The 23,285-nt window shown below is 39.5% G+C and overlaps 1 protein-coding gene across 1 annotated transcript; it reads left to right on the plus strand.

Moving 5' to 3' along the window:
• Positions 1-10,969: 10,969 nt before the first annotated feature.
• On the plus strand, positions 10,970-13,038 carry TPBG (trophoblast glycoprotein). Its single transcript, XM_060616031.3, has one exon. The coding sequence runs from the start codon at positions 11,089-11,091 to the stop codon at positions 12,346-12,348; it is 1,260 nt and encodes a 419-aa protein (XP_060472014.3). The 5' UTR covers positions 10,970-11,088; the 3' UTR covers positions 12,349-13,038.
• Positions 13,039-23,285: the final 10,247 nt, after the last annotated feature.

The following is a 23,285-nucleotide window of genomic DNA, read 5'->3' on the forward strand; positions in this document are numbered from 1 at the left end:
TTTTCACAGAGCTCGAATTAAATAACCCTAAAATTTGTATGGAACCACAAAAGACCCCAAATGACCAAAGGAATTCTGAAACAGTAATATAGGATTGTTTAAATAAATTATGTCACATCAGTTTGTGGTAGACTGCAAAATAGCCACATTTCTTCAGATTTTCCTCTATCCAAGCCCTTTGCTCCATCATTTTGCTGTGCTCTCCCAGTGTGGGTGGGGTGTAATTCTCTACTGTTTGGCCTTACTTAGCATGCGATTTGCTTTGGTTGATAGTATGTTGACAGATGTGATACAGGCAGTATTTTTAAAGGGACTTACCTGTTTTAGGTAAGTGCTTCTATAGTTATTAAAAGAAGAACATGCCTAGGCTGTTCTGTTTATCTTAGGAGGAAGGTAGTAGCCATTTGGAGAACTGTGTTCAAATAAGGTGTCCCAGTCAGGCCCAGCCTAGAATAGAGAACACCAGTCAATTTCTAGAAGCACAACTAAGTCCAGATTAGCAGTGCTTGCCAACCAAATCCAACCCAGATTATCCAATCCTGCAGATGCATACACTATACATACAAAGAATTATTGTTTCAAGCCACTGAGTTCTGAGATGGTATATTACACAGCAATAGATAGTTGATACACTATGTAATCGATACCATCTACCCAGAAAAGAGTTCATTATTATATTAATAAGCAATAGTCTCTGAAATTTATTTTACAGTTCAATTAAGTGCAGAAAAATGTAAAGCATCCCATCATTTGTGAAAATAAATTTGCATACATATGCATAAGATATGACTAGAAGGATACACAAGAAAAGCTGATAAAAGTTGGTTGTCTGTGGAAAGGTTAGCTGGATAGTTGAGGGACAGGAGGAGTGGAAAGAGACTTTTCCCTTGTATACCTTTTTGTCATTTTTAAAATTTCAGCTGTTTAAATGGATTATGTACATTAAAAAATAAGTTAAATTATTTTTTAAAACTCAGGCTATTCCTGGTGCTTCAAATTCTTCTAGCAAGTAATAGAGCAGAAAAAATATCTGAAATCAGTTCGATTTTTCTTTCTTTACAAATGCCAATTTTTTTTTTGCTTAGGTGATTACTGGATTCTTTACTTCTCCCTTAAATCGTGAGTATCAGCATCTGTCTAGGTGCACAACTCTAGTTTATTATTATTTCTTGGTAGTTGGAATATATGTGTGAAGAACTCTTAACTGAAACTCAATCACATGAAAACAAACAACCCAATGTAGAAAATGGGCAAATGAATTGATCAGACACTTCATGAAAGAAGAAATACCAGTGGCAAATAAGAGCATTAAAAAGGTGCTCAACATCACTGACCAATTAAAAGTAAAATGAGATACTACTACACACTTTTTAGAATATCTAAAATTAAAAAGTCTAAAACCATGTTAAGTATGTGTTGGAAAGATGTGGACCAACTGGAACTCTTCTTCACTGCTGGTGGTGATGTAAACTAGTATAAACATTTTGGAAACCAGTTTGGCAATTCCTGGCAAAGTTAAAAATGCATCTACCATATGACCTAATGATTCCATCTCTTGTTATTTACGCAAGAGAAATGATAGCATATGTCCACACAAAGACTTGAACACGGTTGTTCATCAGAGCTTTATATGTGATAGCCCCCAACTGAAAACAGACTGAATATCCATCAGTAGGTAAAGGGATAAACAAAATATCATATACTTGTACCATGGAATACTATTCAGTTAAAAGAAAGAGAATAAATTATTGATACTCATAACAACATTGATGAATCTCAAATTAAGAATGCTGAGCGAAAGAAGCCAGATAAAAAAGAACACATACTATATAATTCCATTTAAATAAAATTCTAGAAAATTCAAACTCATTTATAGTGACAAGAGTGAAATCAGTGGTTGCCTGGGGATAGGTTTGTATGGAGATGACATGTAGATGGAGGGATTATTAAGTCATGAGGAAACTTTTGAGGGTGATAAATATGTTCATTTTCTTGACTGTAATAATGGTTTCAAAGGTGTATACAGAAGTCAAAACTTACTAAGTTATACGCTTTAATTATATGCAAAAGAAACTTGAAAAAGAAACCAAGTGTTAGGATTTGTAAAGCTGAGCAATAACTACACAGGTTTCTATTACACTATGTGTTTTCTGGATTTAATAACAAAACATTTACATTCAATTAAAAAAGAAAACTAGATTTCCCACACTTCAGATAGCTTACTTAATAAACTAGTGGAAACAATAAGTTTTCATGAAAACAGGGCCCTTGTCTGTTTTATTCACCATTGTATCTCAGTTCTCAGCACAGTGCCTAGAAGCACTCATCATACACTCCAAAATCATTTATTTAATAAATTATGAATAAATTCAGCTTATTCATAACTACTGGTTATTTTCTTATTTTAAAGAAGCTTCTAGTTCCTATGGTAAAGCTTGGAAGTTATGGGACAATTTTAGAGTGATTGCCCATACTGTGGAGAGTAGTTGATGAGATTGTCAGAAATTCTTATCTATCTATTTATCTATCTATCTACCTATCTATAATCTGTCTAATCACAAATCCTATATATATATGTATTCAGGCAGGTTGTACAACAAAGTCCTATTGGTTGCCTACAGGTGGCGTTCTGCTTGATTATTGAACATTTATTAGTGTCTGCAACCTACTGATTATAAACTATTTTTAATGTCATCCCTTTGCAAATGTCATCACATCAATATTCTTGGGTTCAAGCACTCCTGATGCTACACATACTTCCAACAGGTTTTTGTTCAAGTTCTGTATAGGCATCCTTTGGCATGCACTCTGCACCTAACTCCTTTACCATCATTCACACTGCTCAGGCCAAATGATTTGACACTGGTTTGATTTTGTCCCCCTAGTTAAACTCTAACTTCCATTTTTTTTCACTGCCAAGTGATGTGATAAATCCCAATTCCAAAATAGACTAATATATTTAGTCCCCTCTTCCTGAGCTTTTATATGGGATTCTAAACTAAATCTGGTACATGTTCACTTATTGACTTCAAATATTTCAAAGAGTTTTGGCAGGCAACTTATTAACCTATGAACTTTAGCTCACTGAATAAGACTTATAAAATACATTAGAAATACAAAATACTTGGGTCCTGTATCCAAGTTTTGGCCCAAGTCTGTGTGCTGAACTTCTGCCATGGACATGCAATAGATCGCCTGTCAATGTGCCAGGGTTAGAAATTTTTTAAAGGAAAATTTCTGGCTTTGGAGGTGGCTCTGTTTGGAAGACAAAGTGAGTACCACAAAAAAAGGCACATTAATAAACATTTATTGAACTGTATTAAATTTAATTGAAATTAATTGCATTTGGATGGTGGCTACAATTGCAACTGCTCCCATTTCTTGGCTGAATTCGTTTTGGTTTAGAACTCAGTTTGAGCAAGGACTAGAGAAGTGGAAAATCTTCAATGTCACCTTCAAAGTTGAATTACTTTACATTAGAAAAAGAGTATTAGGTAATATTGCTGATTTAAATGTTTATCATAATTTCCTTCGGAAAAAAATAATTTCAACCAAATTAGTCAGATTTTTCTTCACATAAAGTTCACTATTCTAGCCTTTACGTATGTCTCAACTTCTTACAGTCAAATTTGACTCTTCAACCTAGAATTATTAGAATTTCCCCCGGACATCATTGAAAATGCAAAAATTATCTATGATTTTATAAGTTTTAGAATTATAAATGTCTCCCCTCCATACTGAATAAGTTACTACAGTGTATAGATTCTAGCTCTTAAATATCTGTTTTCAACCCTTTTGAAACTAGTGTTTCCTTTTTAAAATGAATATTTTATAAAACCTCCTCAGTACATAAAATTAACCTTCACACATACATTTTATTATTAACTATAATATAAAGGAGTTACAAAAGAATAATTATATATTACATAACATTAATAACATATAAATATTTGGGCATAACTGTATTAGAAGACGCAGTGCTGTGGTAATATACTTCCACCTATTTATAAACAGGCTAGTATTTAAGAGAAAGTAGACCAATATTCAAATAAATAGTGAAAATATTTTTCCTTTACATTAGATATTTTGAATATTTTTTAAAAACCATTTATTTTTATTTATTTTGAGAGTGAAAGACAGCACTAGCAGGGAAGGGCAGAACAAGAGAAGAGAGAATCCCAAGCAGGCTCTGGGCTGTCAGAGCAGAGCCTGATGGGGGTCTTGAACTCATGAGCAGATCATTACTTGAGCCAAAAGCAAGAGTTGAGGGGTGACTGGGTGGCTCGGTCAGTTAAGCGGCCGACTTTGGCTCACGTCATGATCTCCCAGTTTGTGAGTTCGAGCCCCGCATCAGGCTCTGTGCTGACAGCTCAGAGCCTGGAGCCTGCTTGGGATTCTGTGTCTCCTTCTCTCTCTGCCCCTCCCCCACTTGTGCTCTGTCTCTATCAAAAATAAACAAAATATTAAAACAAAAAATCAAGAGTCGGATGCTTAACTGACTGAGCCACCCAGGCACCCCTTTATTAGACATTTTGAAGAAAGATTCACTTTGGATGCAACAACTAAAAATGCAAACTGATACAGTTGGGTTGTATTGGTGATTCAAATAGCATGAGCAGCATAGCTGTCAGAAAAAAAATTTTGTAAAGTTCCAAACAAAACAATATATATTTTCCTTTCAATAAATACTGTAGCTGCATTCCTGGAAAATTCAGTGTATATTAAAACCATACTATAAGTATTTGCAGTTTAAATGTAAGATGGAGTTGTTTCTAGGATGATTATAATCTGGTTTTTCATCTACAAGAATGGCTAGAGGGATATTTGATATATATGTGGGAAGCAGAATAATTTTTCATTGTGTATTACTGCCCTCTAATTACAGGAGTTCTAATATCCCTGGCATCTATGCGCTAAATGTCAATCACTGGGACAACCAGAAAATGACTCCACAAATATCCAAAATGCCCACCAGGGGCAGTGTCACCCTGTTGAGAACCACTGGTCTATACAATCTGTTCCTGCCTTGCCAATCTTTCACAGCTACTTTGGTTCTGCAACAACTAAACACTTGGACCTCCTACCTTCTCTCCCTACCCTCAGTCTTCTCTGCTTGTATTTCACCCTTCTGACAGATAGCAAAAGTATCTTTCTAAAATGCATGTCTGATCATGTCATTTCATAGCTGAATATGGTCAGAGGCTCCCCAGCACTATAGAATGAAGTCAAACTTTTTAGAACGGAGGGGAGCAATCTGTTCGCATGATATTTCAAATTTTTACCACTCTCTTGAATGTGTGTTGTGGTCTTCCCCATGTAGTCTCTAGAACTGAACAACTTCTCTCTTTCCACCCAGTTGGCCATCTTTGGTCTGGTGAGTTCTTCCTAATAATTCAAAATGCAACTCAAGTATTGCTTCCCCACTGAAGCCCTCTCCAGTCAGCTCCCCACTCTACCCCTGACCCAGGCGCTTATCATGTTCTACAACTATTAGTCTGTCTCTACCACTAGACTGTGAATTTAATCTGACGGCAGCAATTTTTATGCTATCTACCTTTGTGTCCCAAGAACATCAAGAGGGTGGAGGCCATATGGTAAGGTCTTAAAAAGTTAAACACGTTTAAAATTGAATGATCTTGTAATGTTAACTATTTGGAGTTCTGCAGATTACCATGTAATCATTTTTATTTACCTTTCAATATTTTCTCACCCCTGAAGAATCACATATTTGCACCCAGTTTAATCTTTCCATCTATTATAGCTTTTTATCTTGTTCATGTTCTTTCTTTAGTATTTCTTTAAACTCCGATAAATTTTGAAACATCTTAGTTATATTTTCCTTTTACTAGCTCAACCCCTCCACTATACTGACTCATGAAAAAAATATGTCCTTTTTGACCCAACCCTGGTTTATATTTTATTTAAGTAAAGTTAAATAAGTTAACTTTACTTATTTAATTTACTTTACTTAATTTAATTTTTATTTAATTTACTTCTTTATATATCTCAGACAAGAAGCCCATTTCTTTCTAAAAGAATTCGAAATCAGCTCTTGATTGCTCAAGAAACAATCAGCTCATTGTTCCTTTCATCAACAATTTTTAAAAATTGTTTTCTCTGTGAGTGGATACATATGACCTCAGGTTGACTGTTGTGGTTTTAAGTGTTGTTTCATGGTTTTATGACATTAGCGCTTGATGTTATTCACCAATACTTGATTTTGTTTTATATTTTTCAGATTTGAAAGTGTTTATCAATTTCTTTGCTAATTTAAGGCAGAGACCAAAATTTAATAGTTTTACATAATGTTGATGTTTGTCCATGTTGGACTGCTTGGCTTCCCTCTGCTGGTTTTCATGAGAGTGGCCATAATCAGTCACCGCCCCCCCCCCCCGCCCTTTTTTTAATATTACATTATTCTTTGCCTTCCTAGGACTTAACAGCAATATTTCAATAATTTACTAATGACTTTCCTTTGGGTCATTAGAAGAAAAATGGTTCCTGTAGAAACAATTTAAATAAATGATAGTGCAGAGACATTTTCCTGGAGGCTACAAAGTGACCTATTGAAATACACTAAATTGTTCTTCTCCATTAGGACATTCAGATCCTCCTTTTATTTCATTTTGGAATGAAAGAATAAACCGGGAACGAATATGCTCTGAGATCCTCTGTCCTGCTCTAGAGCATATAAATAGCATCTCACACAAAAAATTTCCAAGATGTCAGGAACAAGGCAAGTATGATAATTTAAGATAATTAAAATTCTTAAGATGAGCAAAATAGAATGGATTCTAGTAAGCTTTTCTCACTCAAAGGAAACTTCTTTAAAATGTAGTTACTGATCTAAATGTCTTTCAATAAGGCAATTAAAAAATGTGGTATAACAATTCAAACCATGGAATATTTTGCAGTCTTTAAAAAAGAAGAAAGCAAACCTATATGTATGGATATAGAATGATATACATGGTTGTCCTAAATTAGAAAAATTATGAATAATGCATATACTGTGATCCCATTCATATAAAAAATAGCAGAATCACAAGTGAAATATATACAAAGGAGAGGAGATTGGAAAGCTACACATACATCAAACTGCAGTCAATGTTGTGCATTGAAAGCTTTAGTTTCTATGTCTGTTTCTTCCACCAGGTTATGTGTTCCTTGGTTACCTGATCAAGTAAATGGATGCCCAGTTAGATTTTTTTTTTAATGTTTTTTTTTTATTTTTGAGAGAGAGACAGTGTGAGCAGCAAAGAGACAGAGAGAAGGGGAGATACAGAATCTGAACCAGGCTCCAGGCTCTGAACTGTCAGCACAGAACCTGATGTGGGGCTCCAACCCACAAACCATGAGATTATGACCTGAGCCGAAGGGGGGTGCTCAACCAACTAAACCACCCAGGCGCCCCCCAGTTAACTTAGAATTTCAAGTGGAATGGATTTTTTTTAAGTACATCCCAAATATTACACAGGACATACTTAATACTAAAAAATTATTCATTATTTATCTGAAATTCAAATTTTTATTTTTTTATTTGTGAATTCTGGCATTTCTACTTTAAGGAGACCAGAAACCATGCATCCTTGTACTCCTATCATTAGCATATTTACAGATATATAGTGGTTGCACAATAAATCATGAGAGGGAGAATAAGGAGAGCACAATAATAAAGGCAATTTTGCTAAGTGTGTTACATACATTATCTCAATTCTAATGGAAATGCCTTAAAGTTTTCTTAGTGGTCATATTTTACAGATTAAGGAACAGAGGTATACAAAAGTCACACAGTAAATGGAGGAGCTAGAAATGACCCCAAGTTTCTGGGTCCTGATTCAGCAGCCATAACCAAGTGCCAGCTGCAGGGAGGAAAAGAGAGAAAAAAAGGGGAAAAAGAACCAGGGGCGAGGCTTTGATTTTGCCTAAGTGTAGCTGAGCAGGCCTACACAAAGTCTTTAACCTTGCTAGAGGTGGAATGTGGGATTGTAGGAGAGGCAGATAAATCTGGGCCTTGTCCCCATATCCACCACGCATTAGAACAAGTTACGTAATTTATTTTTGCCTCAATTTTCTTGTCCGTACAACTGGAGTAAGAATACCTGAGTACTGACACGATGAATAAAGGAGATAATTTCTGTAAAGTGATCAGCACAGGGCTTGGCCAGTGAAAGAACACTAAGTCAATGCTAGTTATTCTTGGCCCAGAACCCCAGTTTTTTCATTTAAAAAACCCCCCAAAACAGAATAACAACATCAATAAAAAGACAACGATATGAATAATATCAATATTGCCAAGCTGATTTGAGGATCAGATGAGAAATATATATTATCTCTCTAAATTCTAAAGTGCTTCTCTTTCTCCTCAACAGAGTACTTGCTCTTCAGATCAGAATCAGAATCAATGTCATGCCAGAACATTATTACAATGTTTCCCCTGAGTAATTCATTTTGTTTTAAAAATTATCATACAGTAAAATCAACTCTTTTCGGTATATAAAGTTTTATGAATTTTAAACCATGTACAGATTCGTGTAACCACTACCACAGTCCAGATACAGAACATGACTCTAGCTTTTGAGATTCTTTTTTCAAAGTATTTCACATTCTTGTTGCAAAACAGTTTTAAAAAGAAGAAAAAAAAAAGAATTTAGATAACTGTGAAGATACGAATTAACAAGACTGGCTTTTTGTACAAATCACTGCAGTCTCCAACACCTCTAGGCCTTGTCTGGGCCATTTTTGCTGTTGACTCTGCAGACTGTTTCCACCAAAGTAATCAGGAATCAGCTTGAGAATTGGGGCATTTCTTCCGGCTAAAGGCACATGTCACAGGCCCAAACTTCAGCATTCCCTATTTGTTCCTTTTTATATTATCTTCCAGATCTTAATTTTCCCAACTATTTCCTCTAATTGCCATTCTCTCTCTAAAATGAAGAAGCCTGGAATACCAGCACCTTCTCATCCCTTCAGGACAATTATTGGACAGAGTTATTCAGAGAGCAACGCTGGACCCCTCAGGACCCTAAACCTCTGGGATATAACAGATTCTCCAGGTAACAATCTATCCCTTTTCCATCCTCTCCACCTCCCCAGCCTGCCAGGCACTCCCACGGAGGACAGACATCTGGACCAAACTTCCGTCCTCCAAGGGCCGCCCACGTCCCATCCCCCATCTCGTGGGCTCTCCCATCTTAAGGGATTTGCACTGACACACCGCTACCACATCCGCTTTCTGGGTGACTCAAGTCATTGCTATTTGCCTTTTCTTTCTAGCATGCTTTGGCTGCTGTTTTCTTCCCTCTGCTTTTAATTTGGGGAGGAGAAAAGCTAATGAACCAAGAACGAATCTCCTCTCCACGAATCCTTTTCCCCCTTAAAGTTGGCTCTCAAGTTCCGTAACTATCCTAGAAGTGCGGGGGCGGGACAGGTGGGGATGCATTAATTACACCTAAACCTTAAATTGGCATGTAACGTTATCACTCGGGTGGGAAGACTTTCTGAAGCTCCCTTGCAGCTTGCTGGGCATTTTGCTGCTGCCGCTGTACATTTTCTGCTCATTTCTTAATGCTGCTGCTTCGTGTGCTTCTGTCACCCCTAAATCTATCTCTACGGCCCAAGATGCCCAAATCAGGGTGAATTCCACGAGATTCACCAGCGGTTTTCTTCCTGTCCAAGGTAAATACATTATGCAAAATGAGGAACCACCAAAGGATGCAGGCTAAGGGGGAGAGAAAGGGATTCCCTCACCTTTCCTGGCACATCCCTCGTTAATTTCCACCGGAAGGAGGCGCGCGGCCCAGATCCCCCCCAGTCTCCTTTCTTAAATCCCCCAACCGAGGGTTGCAAAGGTTGGCGCCGCGGCGGGAGAAGTCCCTCTAGCAGGCCTGGCTCTCCCCCGCCCCCAGGGTTGGTTTTTCCCAGCTGCGGAGGTTGGGCCAGGGGCAGGGGTGCGAGGAGAGTCGGCGCCCGCTGCGCGGAGCCGGGAAGTCGCCGCGACTCCGGTGAGACTCAGAGTTGTCTCCGGAGGTGACGGGCGCGGAGGTGAGCGGTGGGGAGCAAGCGGCGACGGCGAAAACGCGGAGGCTGCGCCGTGGCCCCTTACCATCTTTTGAAGGGATAGTAGCGTAGGTCCAGAGTCCCACCGCCGCTTTGTTCGCAGCTTCTCCCTAAGGTACTCTTTGGAGATGACTTGAACCCCCTCTGGGATCCGAGGGTCTGGCTGGGGCGGGGTGGGGGTGGGGGGGAACGACAGCTGTTAGGTCCTCCATTTCCTGCTAATCCGGGAAGGTACCAAAAGAGATGAAAAGACTCCTGTAACCTGAAACTTCCCTCCGTTCCAAACCTGGACCGGGAGGTGAGGTTCGGGCGGGGGCGGAGACCCCGGAAGGCGGGTCGCCAGCAGAGGCGGTGGGGGACGGAGCTAGGAGAGAGTGAGAAGTTTGGTCAGGAAGACGCTGGGGATTAAGAAGTTAGACTTGGGGGACGAATCTGATCGGGAAAGAGGAGGGCGGGGGGCTGGAAGAGTGTATATATAGTGTGGGCCTGGGCAGAAGGAAGACTTTACGCTCGGTGTCTTGGGACGCGCGCCCCTCTCCCGGGGAAAGATGTGCGTGGGAGTGGGGGAGGCGAAGCCTGGACGGTGTTTCGGAGGGAGGTCCTGGGGGACGACTTGGCTTGGGGAGTCCGGCTCCCGCACTCGGGGAGCTGCGGCCGCCGCCGCTCCTCACGCTTCTCTCCCGCCTGTCCCAGGTCCTGAAGCGGATCGAGCGCGAGGCGCCAACAAAAGAGGCAAGAGGGTGCCACCCGGGGGCGGCGGCAGGAAGAGGAGCGGGAGGAAGAGCGCGGAGCTGAACGTCCCGAGCCTCCGTGCGTACTTTTTGGAGGGAAGGGGCGGGGGAATCGGCCCCGGGAGGGGGACGCCGGGCGACGAGGGGTTTAGCCAAGTTCCGGCTGCGGCGTCCCTCCTCTGCTCCCACGAGAGGAAAGTTTTCTCCAGACGCTTCCGGCCGGCCGGCGCCCTCCGGACCAGCTCCCGAGCCTTCGGAGCGGGCGCCGTCCCAGCCCAGCTCCGGGGAAAGCCGCGCCGCGATGCCTGGGGGGTGCTCCCGGGGCCCCGCCGCCGGAGACGGGCGGCTGCGGCTGGCGCGGCTGGCGCTGGTCCTCCTGGGCTGGGTCTCTTCGTCCTCTCTCACTTCCTCGGCGCCCTCCACCTCCTCCGCGTCGTTCCTGGCCTCCGCGGTGTCCGCCCAGCCCCCGCTGCCGGGCCAATGCCCCCAGCTTTGCGAGTGCTCCGAGGCGGCGCGCACTGTCAAGTGCGTTAACCGCAACCTGACCGAGGTGCCCGCGGACCTGCCCCCCTACGTGCGCAACCTCTTCCTCACCGGCAATCAGCTGGCCGTGCTCCCCGCCGGCGCCTTCGCCCGCCGGCCGCCGCTGGCGGAGCTGGCCGCGCTCAACCTCAGCGGCAGCCGCCTGCAGGAGGTGCGCGCCGGCGCCTTCGAGCATCTGCCCAGCCTGCGGCAGCTCGACCTCAGCCACAACCCGCTGGCCCACCTCAGCCCCTTCACCTTCTCGGGCAGCAACGCCAGCTTCTCGGCCCCCAGCCCCCTGGTGGAACTGATGCTAAACCACATCGTGCCCCCTGAGGACTACCGGCAGAACCGGAGCTTCGAGGGTATGGTGGCGGCGTCCCTACGCGCCGGCCATGCGCTTCGCGGGCTCCAGCGCCTCGAACTGGCCAGCAACCACTTCCTCTTCTTGCCTCGGGACGTACTGGCCCACCTACCCGGCCTCAGGCACCTGGACCTGCGCAACAACTCGCTGGTGAGCCTAACTTACGTGTCCTTCCGCAACCTGACACACCTACAAAGCCTCCACCTGGAGGACAACGCCCTCAAGGTCCTTCACAACGGCACCCTGGCGGAGTTGCAGAGCCTGCCCCACGTCAGGGTCTTCCTGGACAACAATCCCTGGGTCTGCGACTGTCACATGGTGGACATGGTGGCCTGGCTCAAGGAGACAGAGGTAGTGCAGGGCAAAGCCAGGCTCGCCTGTGCATTCCCGGAAAAAATGAGGAATCGGGCCCTTTTGGAACTCAACAGCTCCCACCTGGAGTGTGACCCTATCCTCCCTCCATCCCTGCAGACTTCTTATGTCTTTCTAGGTATTGTTTTAGCCCTGATAGGTGCCATTTTCTTACTGGTTTTGTACTTGAACCGCAAGGGGATAAAAAAGTGGATGCATAACATCAGAGATGCCTGCAGGGATCACATGGAAGGGTATCACTACAGATATGAAATCAACGCGGACCCCAGGTTAACAAACCTCAGTTCTAATTCGGATGTCTGAGAAACATTCGAGGACAGCTATGCATGAGATGTAGACTTAAGCTTTATTCTGTCCTAAGCTTGCTCCACTTCCACTCTCCACTATGGACACCACTGACCTTGACTGAAAGCAGTGAAGGGAATTTGCTCCCTTGTCATGTGAAGTTTCTTGGTGTGTCCTGTTAATGTAAGACGATGAAAAGCTGTGCGTAGTGTTTTATCCTCTTCCTTTTCTTGGAACTCAACTCGTGTGGACGGATTTTTCAAGTTTCAGCATGAACATGGACTCCCGGCTGTCTGTTTCTCTTAGTACAGTTCGAGGGGTAGCCAGTGTACCCGTAACACGGATAGCATTCAACAAGAGCTGCCTCAACTTTTTTGAGAAAAATACTTTATTCATAAATATCAGTTTTATTCTCATGTACATAAATTGTGGAGAAAATAAATGCATTCCATAGACTGCCTGCAGATCTTAGCAAGCTCTTCAAAGTTAACTCCATAGTACACAGGAGCACCTGCATCCGAGAGCATGCTTACATTTTACTGTTCTACTTATTACAGAGAATAACTTGCAACTTCAGATAACTTCTTTGGCAAAGTAAATTACTTTTTTGGTTGCAGTTTATATGAAACTGAAGTTTTTTAATAAACTGCATTGAGACCCAACAGACTAAATTGTTAAGAAAAACTTCAATAAAGATTCTTAAAAGAACTACAGTTGTGTTCAAGTTTGCTATTTGAAATAAAAAGGACTAGGAGTAATGTCTTCTATAAATAGATTTTGGGAATAGTTTCGAGATGGTGGATCCATTCAGGATTTAAACAGAGTTGAATATTCATGTGATAGACATCTCATGGTCCCAAAGTTAATGCTATTCATGAAGCAATTTTGTAAGAGTGTTATAAAGTTGGTAAGGTAAGAGGGAAGAGTTCTGCATCTTAAACAGCTCTCAGTTTGGAGCTTTTTCTAGACTACGTTGTTAGAATGGAACAAAATTATTTGCTTAATAAAACTTTCTATATGAAATTGTTCTGTGGGTTTTTAGAGCAGACCAGGAAACATCTAATGCAAATAAATGTTTCCAAATGAAGTGTCTTAAATAAACAGAATATCCTAAAATAAAAGACTTAAAAATGTAAATTAAAAAACATTTCCTAAGATCATAATGTAAATTGGAACTTAGATTTTCTTGAGAATATTTTTTAAAAAACATTTAAAATGGAATATACATGGTCAATAGTTTATCAGAGATCCTGCTTGTATGTTTAGAAAACTGTGATGATAGGCTATGAATTTGAGGCAATAACCACAGATAAATGTCTACGTCCATAAACAAGTGTCTCAACTAATCATAGGTTATGTTCAGTTCAGTATTTAAGAATTTGGGGATATTCCGATTTTGCCTAAGCTCTACATACACCTTTGTGAAGAATAAATCACATTTAAGAGTAAATGAAAGCAATTGGTTAATCAATTGACACTCTCAATAATAGACAAGATTTTCTTTTGCTCAGTTTGTTATGAGCCAATTAAACTTAAAAGTAAATTCCATTAATCTCCAAGCTATTATATACAGTGACTTAAATTTAGTTGTTATTACTTTACATACAGTGTAGGTAAACTTGTATCAGTAAGTCTCAGGGCCTTCTTTCTCTTTAAATTGATTATGTTTTACAGTGTATTATATTTGAAATAAAATTTCCATTTCCATATTTTTATAAATGAAATTGGAATGTAGAACTTTAGGTTCTAGTGGTCTTTGCCTATTTCTTCTCTGAGTTAAGCTGAGAAGTTTTCAAAATAGGGCTAAAGATTTATGACTCTGTTCCTTGTTTAGACTCTAGTTGGAATATGAAGTTTTAACTATATTAACTTTCATAAGGCTCATTTTATGAAATATTATAGTATTTATTACTTACAGGTTCTATTTCAGATCCTATAACTAATCACCCAAGAAAAGGTTAAATATACGGTACTAAATATTCCATTAAACATTTTAAGTGTTCACCAGGAATTCATAAACTGGCTGGCTGCCATTATTTCCTAGGAATGATGAAGATATTAGCCTGCCAAAAATAGTGAAAGCATCTAATAAATAAGGGCACACACACCATGTTAGAAGTAGGCTACTGATGGACTTTCACTGGGAAGTCTGCTGCTACTGTGGAAAACAAATTGTAATACTTATAGTCTATTTAGAAGAATTATTTAGTCCTCATATAATAACCTGTTAAAAACTGAGCTGTATCTAAGATCCAGGGAAGCAGTAAATTCATTAGTTTTTCTCATCTACTCACTGAAGCAAGATCTGGAATAAAGTGAAGCTGTTTTCACTTTAGGTGGATGGCTTTTTTGAAGTTAACGACTTCTTGCTTCTTTTTAATCCCCTTGTTTCTTCCTTTGTGTGAACTTCCCAATTTGCTACTGCTCCCTTTTCTGTCACATCACTCCTTGCTATTCTCCAATACGTGGCAATAGAACATTCTTCTGACAAAAAATATTACTCTTTGGAAACAATTGCTGTTGTGCAGTCATAATACTCGAAGTCTATAACTTCTAAGGTAGTCTGAGATAAATCCAATATGTATAAGTGAATAGAAAAATGAAATAAAAGTATCATCACTTTATTTAAGCGTACTGGTTTTAAAAGCTGATCTTTAGTACCATTATGCATTACTAATCCTAGAAACCTGTAAGTGATCCATTTAAAAGAAACTATTTTGGTTGGTAATATACTTTATTACTCAGCTTGAAACAAAGCTGTTTCAGCAAAACCATCCTTCATTTATCCTTTACAAGTTTCTTTTGAAGGAAGTTAGAAAATACTTAAAAATTTAAGCACTTGATAAATTCCTCAATTTAAAAAGCTATTAAAATGTCCAATACATTTCTATTTAAAGTGCAAGATTTTAGGATAATACACTATTTGACCCTGAATTGGAGCCGCCTCCTTTCAATGTAATCATTCAGTTTGATACATTAATATGTGTATACATCATCAATTTTGCTGCCTGGTGTGATTCGATGGTGACCTGTAAGGCACATTTGTACCTTATGGCTGAAGGATTTTTCCCACAAAACCAGGAGAATTTGAAGCATAGTCAATAAAAATTTTTAAGGAAAAGGAGCTACATAAATTGATACTATCAATAATAGACAAGATTTTCTTTCTTTCTTTTTTTTCCCAGAAGTGAGGAAAGGCTTGGTTGAAATAAATGAGCAAATCACAAGTGGTAAATCCTTTAAATTATCTTGATTGGCAGAAAATTTGGATTATGCTCAATATTTAATTAGAAATAACATACCTTTGTTTTCTGTCTTTTCACATAAATTAGATGTTAGAAAAAAAGAAAGAAGGAAGGAAGGTCCAAATGAACTGTGATTGTTTCCTTATGGATTCTGTTTTACTCTGTCCCTTTTGGCTAATGTTCCAATATGGGCTTACCTTCTTGAGGACATTCCAGCCTTTGCAGCTCTAGGTTGGAGTTTTTTCATATCATTTCTGCTTTCCATTTAAGTTTTTCTCCAAAGAGTACACTAAAAGAGACAACCATGAGGATGTGCAAGGTTAAAAACAATTTGGCACGTGCTTTCTTCTTGCTCCCAAATCCATTTAGTCATCCAGCCTTCATAGAGCAGCACCATAAAGTGAAGACTGACATTTTTTAGATGAGATTCAGGTTCACTTTTATATTTGTGTGAGTATTTTTCACAGTAAAGGAGAGGGAAGAGAGGAAATTATATTTCTAGATAATAAATGAAAAATACCTTGAGAATGCCTTTTTAAAATCTTTCAGTAATATTGCAGTGCTGCATTAGAAATAATTAAGAAAACATATTCTGTATTGTCAGGTGATCCTGTCTTCTTTTAGCTGGAGAAAAACAGCTCCTCGAGGATGTTTTGTACAGTTCTTATCCTTACCCATTCTTATCCGTTCTTATCCTTACAAATGATTCAGAAACTCAAGCTGGCTTCATTTGTTTTTTATCTTGAAACATGGTCATGGTTAAAAAAAATCTAGAGTTTAAAAAATATTTAATTTGTGTTGATGCAATTTTGACAAGAGTAAGAACTCCTAGTATTTCAAAATGGGAGGAGTTTTAGATGTGTGAAGCCCAATTTCCTATTCTATAAATGAAGAAACTAGTAATTGTGATATATCATTATGTTATATATTGACAACTAGGATTAGATATCAGGGTTCCTGACTCCCCTTCTAATACTCTTTTTGTTACATGATGGCATTACTAATTACCTACCTTTAGACCTTTGGAATTCCCATGTTTAACATAAAAAGGCAATTGCTATGAATTTGTCTCATTGTTTTTGCTTTGCACTTATTAAATGTTTTGGTTTGGTCTAAATTTCACTTCCACTGTGTTAAAAATTACTATGTTTCAGGCCCCTGAATATGCCTTAAATACGTTTTGAGATAATTTTTTCACAGGAATCTTATTACTTTTAAAACTCCTTGAGTCTATGATAGGAAATATTTTGGAAATGTAATAGTGGTGTTTCTTTTGAAAAGAAAAATAAAACTGGAAAGCTGTGCTAGCTTGTGTAATTCTATCTTAAAAAATGAGTTAGCTCAGCTGGTGAGAACACTAAACAAATGAGACCAAGTTCATGACCATGGAGACAGTCCGTTTTGCATGCTCAGGTCTGTGCCTGTTCCAGGTGCATGCTGCAACCCTTCCTTTGAGGGCCTGGACCTAAAGGGACTCTAAATCAATGCAAATTTGTGTCACCCAGGACAACCAGTGGACTGATGGGCCAAACCCCGGCAGCTGTACTGCTGCTGTGTTAGTTTACCGTCTTTACCTACGCAGGACCAAACATGACCGTCCCCATGCCCTTGCTGTAGTGTGTATGCCACAGATCACAAAAGGTTTCTTGTTTATGTGACTTTTAAGAAAAATCTCTCATGAGTGCCTTTTACTACACCACAAGGGAAATAGGTTTGCTTTGCTATTTGAAATGAAAATGTGGTTTAAGATTCAGGATCACGATTACTATATCACAAACTTGTATGTGGATGTTTATAAAAAACAAACGTAGTTTATGTTTAGCTGACATTTTATGATGGTAGGGTTTATTTGTGATTCACAATTTAAGGTCATGAATGTAAGGGTACAGTTGTTTTTAAGGGAGTAGAGTCTTAAAATATGACTATAATACTTTGTGTGAAAAGTAAATATTTAAAATAATATGTTTTAAAAAACCTGAGGATGTTATCAACATAGGCTTTTTAAAAAAATTGAATTTGATAGATTTCCCTACTTCTCTACCCCTAGAATCCTATTTCTACTCCTGTATCTTCTCCCAAGGAAAACTATGATACACAACATTTCAAGGTGACTGTTTGCACACAGGAGAATTGGACTGACTGAAACATTAGGTGGGTCAATTTGCAAATATACATTTCTCTGTATGAAACAGTTTCCCCAAGTTTTATAATACAGTTAGTGAACTGTTTTCAAAGAGGACTATCTTTCACTTGGACACATTCTGCCACTATTCTTATGGACCACGGTGAACACGTAGGTATTAAACATTTAAAAATGCTTCAATATTGAGATAAACTGCCTTCTGTTTATATCACATGGTATCTTGTCTTTTCACTTACAATGTTGTGAAAATTCCCTGGTATCATTGAAAACAATTTTATATCTGGTTTTAAAGTACACAGTCAGTCACATATTTTACACATATACGATGCTTCTTGCAATTTTAAGTAATGTTCTAATGAGCATTGTTGTACCTGCCTGTGTTTCTACATCTTTCATTTTTCCCTTAAAATAGATCTTTGAAGGAAAATTACTGCATCAGAAGGTATAATGTCTTTTTTCTAACTTTTAAAAATATTTTTGATGTCTATTTAAATTAGGAATATTAATCATAGACCAGCATAGTTCATTATATATTTTAAATCTCACATCAAACTTTTTACAGAATGTTGAATGGTCTGTGAATAGGATTTTGAACAGAAAGAAACCTTAAGTGGCTAGTTAACTTGTCACTGTTTTTAATCCACAAATACCTACTTTTTGTTAAAATAACAAAATTAGGGAATAGCTAAGCAAGCCCATTATCCAGTTAAAAGTGTGTGTGTGTGTGTGTGTGTGTGTATGTGTGTGTGTGCACTACAAGGGTGGGAGAGGCTGTGTGGGATATGGAGGAACATCTGGAAAATTAACTTAGCTAGTTACATGTTAGCAAGCAGTTTTAAGACAAACCTATATCTTTGCCTGAATTCTAATCTTTTTAGATAATTTGTGTGTGCATACTTAGAATTAATTTAGATTCCATGCACGTGATTTAATTGTCCTAATCTTACTGTTAATTTGCTTTAAAATTTCAGTGAAGTCCTGTGAATCATTTATTTAGTTCATTCAATAGATATTTATTAAATGTTTTCTATCTACCAAACACTATTGATGAATTGGATTGAAGAAAATAGTTTTGGATTGATAAAATAGTTTATGATGTAAAATTGTTTCTGATCCAGAAGAGGATAAGTATGATAGCAGCTAACATTTTACTGAGTGTTGAGTATGAATCAGACAGTAGGCAAAACCTTTCACATGTAAGATTTTATTTCTTCTCATTTAGGAAGGACTTGAGGCTTAGGAGAGGTGAATTACCCACAGGAACTAAGTAGCAAGAATCAGATGTGGATATTCATTCATTCATTCATTCGTGTCTGTTTCCAAGGCCCATGGCCTGAACCCTTGAACTTTAGGAGCAATAAGATGTGAAAAACTATATTATAGGGTAGAACACGACAAAGCACTTCCAGAGAGTCAAACGGTATGGTACAGGGTTCAAAGCAGGAAGATAGTTTGTCTGGTTGAGAGACTCAGAAAAGGGTTTATGGAAGAACTAACTTTTAAGATGGTCTTAAAGAAGGGGCAAATAGAGATGGGGGTGGAAAAGGAAACTCAAGACAGGGGGAACAGCATAAGCAAATAGAATGGAGGCAATTAAAGACTTAGTGTGTTCTGGCAACAATAACATTTGAAGGATTATGTTTATAACGAGTATCGTGGAGAGTGAACCTCCACAGAAGGACGAGTCTGTAGCTATGATAAATAGTTTCTATTTAGTTCAGTGGACAGTGGGAGAGCTATTGGAGGTCTATGAGCAGAAGGGTGATACCCACAACCGTGGTTTTCCTTCAGAGGGTAAGAAAGCACCTTCTCCTCAAATTAGTTTGAATATCAGGAGTGATGATAACACATGCATCAAGCGAGTATGAAAAGGTTTATAACTCCCATAATGGGATTTTCTGGGAGAATAGGGCTTGGCTTTCTTTTCACTGTGATTAGGGGGTGGGGCCAGAGTGAGGGTTCTAGGTTTTTGTGGTTTTAACTACCCAACAGATGCCAAGGATGAAACTCATAGTATTTTTATGGGCTTGCCCAGATGTGGGGCAAAAAGTGGGAAGGGAAGGTATGGGGCTTGAAAGTTGTCAGTACTCAGACATCACAAATGGAGGTGGACTCAATTATAATTCATTAGTGATGTTTGATGACTGAAATGTGCTATGTGTCAGTTAGTTGATTTTGAACTTATGAAGTAAGCCATTATGACTCTATGAGGCTTAGAGCATGTGGCCATTGAAGTTTCATTGAGGTTTCACTGGATATCTTGTTCAAGAGTCCATGGTGTGTATTTTGAGAAGAGAAGTACATGCTTTGGTGACCATCAGTAATGTCTAGAACTCCAAAAGGGATAAGATGAAGCCTTTTATTTTGGCTGTAGTATAGATAGACATGTATGACCTTGATTTTTATTTTGGGTATCTGAGGCAAGAAATTCCCATAGTTTTTTAACCCAAAGGAGGTAACCTTGGATAAGGGATTGTTATTGCCATTGGTCAGACCTAAGTGGCCAGATAATTGGTAGTGTCCCAAGATTCTGTAAAAACAGGCACACTGGACCAGTTTTTGGTTAAGCATCTTCTATTGCTAAGATGATTGCATGAAGTTTGGCCAATTCTGTGGACCCTTGAGTCTTGCCCTTAATCAAGTTTGTCCTGCCTAAAGGATGGATAACAGCAGCTTACTGGAGGGCTCCATCACATGTTATGGTGATCTCACCATAGGTAAAATAAATGAAATCCCTTTTTGATTATTCAGTTCATCCTGAGTAATTAAACACAAACACACTTTCTCTAGGTGGCCAGTGGGTCTGGGAGAGGGGTGACTTCTTCTAAGCACCATTCCATCTGGCAAGGGACTAAGGACAGGGGAAATCAATTTATCCTACAGGTGGGATATTCTAGAAAGCCAAGATTTGGCTTTATCTTGTAAGTACCATTTCCATTTTAATAAGGGGGCCTCTGTGACTGTGCCCAGTCTACTGGGTGCTGCCTCAGTGATCCAAGGCATAAGGAACAGCTGGGTGTGGAGAGTCCTGAACTGAGGGCATCTATTTCCAGAAAGGCCCCATATGCACCTACCAGTTGATATTCAAATGGTGTGTAACATGGAGTTAAGATGGGCAGCTTCTTATGTGAGAGACTCAAGGGCAACTTTTAGCTATCATAAGTGGCTCAGAGACTCTAGAAGGCATGAGAGGAGGTTGCTAAAGCCTCTAATTAATGCTGGAGAGCATTAGTGGGAGTACCTATTATAATATACTTTTGTTGTTGGTACCTATTATAATATACTTTTGTTGCAAAAGGCAGGCCAATTTGCAAGTAACAGCATAAATGAACTGAAGTAAAATTTGTAAACGAGGAGCATGTTGCCTCTGGAAACCAAAAAGTTTGAAAAGGTATTGGGTCAGCGATTATTTTCTGAGTGTCAGGGATGGAGCCACCCTTGACTGACAACATAATTCCTAGGAATTTAACTGAGGCACTTTTTGTAATGCAATGATCCATCCCTCTTGGTGAGCTCCTTTGTGAGTATTTGTACGTCTTGAATGAATGTGTCACATGAATCTCAGAAGAATAGGATGTCGTCAGTGTAATATCATACCTGTGTTCCTGGAGGAAGGTGGATGTGATGAAGATCTTGCTTACAGAGACCATCGGAGAGCAGGGCTCTTGAGATACCCCATGGACAGCCAGGGAAAAGTCTTATATCCCATCAAAGATGAAGGCAAATTGTGGCTGAGAGGCTGTTGAAACAGAAACCTAATAGAAGATATTTGCCAAACGTATAATAGCAAAGTATTTTCCAGTTGTTGATTGGACAGAGTCAGAAATTTTAATAATATTGAGTACAAGGGTCTTAATTGTTGGTACGATGGCATTAAGGTTGTAATAATCCACTGTTAGTATCATTAATTTTTTATCAGGTTTGAGCATTGTCCAAATTGGGCAAATAAGAGGAAGGCAGAAGGCATAATGGCTCCTTCCTTTTGTAGGTCTTATTTGGTGGGTCATAATTCCTATAGGTCTTGTTTTAATCTAAACTGGGCTATATTAACTAACTATATTATTTGTAGGGGAAAGGTCCATGAAATCCCATTGTGTTAGACAAATTGTAAGTGCCCAAAACTTACTTTCATTTCAGCTTATTACTTGTTGGGTTAAAGCATCCGTGTTCACCATGGGATATTTTAGGTCAGGGGGCCCTATGACTATGGAAAATTTAGGACAGACAGTAGTTCTGGTGGTGAAGGTGAGGCATCCCTATTTGTTGGTAACTCCTCTAAGATCATAGGGAGTGCCTTGTTTAAATTTATTGGGATCTCCAACTATAAATGTAAGGTGGACACCAATATTGATTAAGGTCATGAAGGCCAATGGGGGCATCTTAGCTGATGTTAAAATTAATTTAGAATCTATGTTGTAGAGGCACAAAAGCCAATCTGTGTACTGTTTCATAAGTTATTTTAGTATATTTTAGATTTATAATTGGGTCAAATTGACAAACACTATTTCAGTTTCTAATTCCTCTTCCTGTATCCAAGTCAGCCCTACCTCCACTTGGTGGTTACTGGATATACTTTGGGGGGTTCTCTTTACTCTGTTCATATTTGTAAGTTTCTTCTTATAGAGAGTCCCCGCTCAGTATTGTCAGGGTTAGGAACCTCTACCATAGTGATTGTTGCTTTCTAGGGTTTAGGGAGTCTGGGTTTAAGTCAGTTTTGAAATAACTCTTTGGCAGGCTGATAAATCTGTGTACTCAATAGAATCCAGATTATCTGTCAGTCCATTTTAAAATTATCCAATAGGGTGATGGAATTCTCTGTTCCTTAAGGAGGCTGCTTTTCATAATGTTCAGTGCCTTATGGGTGTGCCATGTGTATTTTTCTTAATAGCCTAATGATCAAGATCTTTTTGGTGACAGAATCATAGATGGCAATAGAACCAGAGATACTTTAGGCAAAGGGTCCTAGTGAACCATCTGCTTTTAGGAACATGGAGTCTGGCATGCCTCACACAATTGGCCACATGATGGGCTTGTATATTGCATACAGGATCAGTCTTTCCTCTGAGTACTCTAGAGTGGGGTATATACAATCAATGGTCACAGGGTAAGAGCTGTCCCCTGAGCCTAGTGTAGGTCATAGCTTATGATAGAATTGGGAAATAACTCAGTGAGACATACTTGTCTGGGCCAAGACACATGACTTAGGGGCACTTTAAGGAGATCTGCGACCCCTCACACACCCCGCCAACCCCATAATCCTGTACCTAAACTCCAATTATTGAAACTTCCAATTTAAGTTAAATCTATAAAAAGAATCTGTAGACTCGGCAGATGCAGCACTGCCACAGCACAACCCAAAGCACAAGTCTGACAACAGGCAGCAGCATGTTTCCAAGTACATGCTTCCCAACTTGCATCAGAGCCAGTGAGCAAGCCAAGAGCAAGAGAAGAAATACTCGCTTCAAAGGTGGTCATGTGTGGGGCGCCTGGGTGGCTCAGTCGGTTAAGCGTCCGACTTCGGCTCAGGTCACGATCTCACGGTCCGTGAGTTCGAGCCCCGCGTCGGG

This window comes from Panthera onca, chromosome B2, assembly GCF_046562875.1.
Source record: "Panthera onca isolate mPanOnc1 chromosome B2, mPanOnc1 haplotype 2, whole genome shotgun sequence".
NCBI classification, from domain to species: Eukaryota; Metazoa; Chordata; class Mammalia; order Carnivora; family Felidae; genus Panthera; species Panthera onca.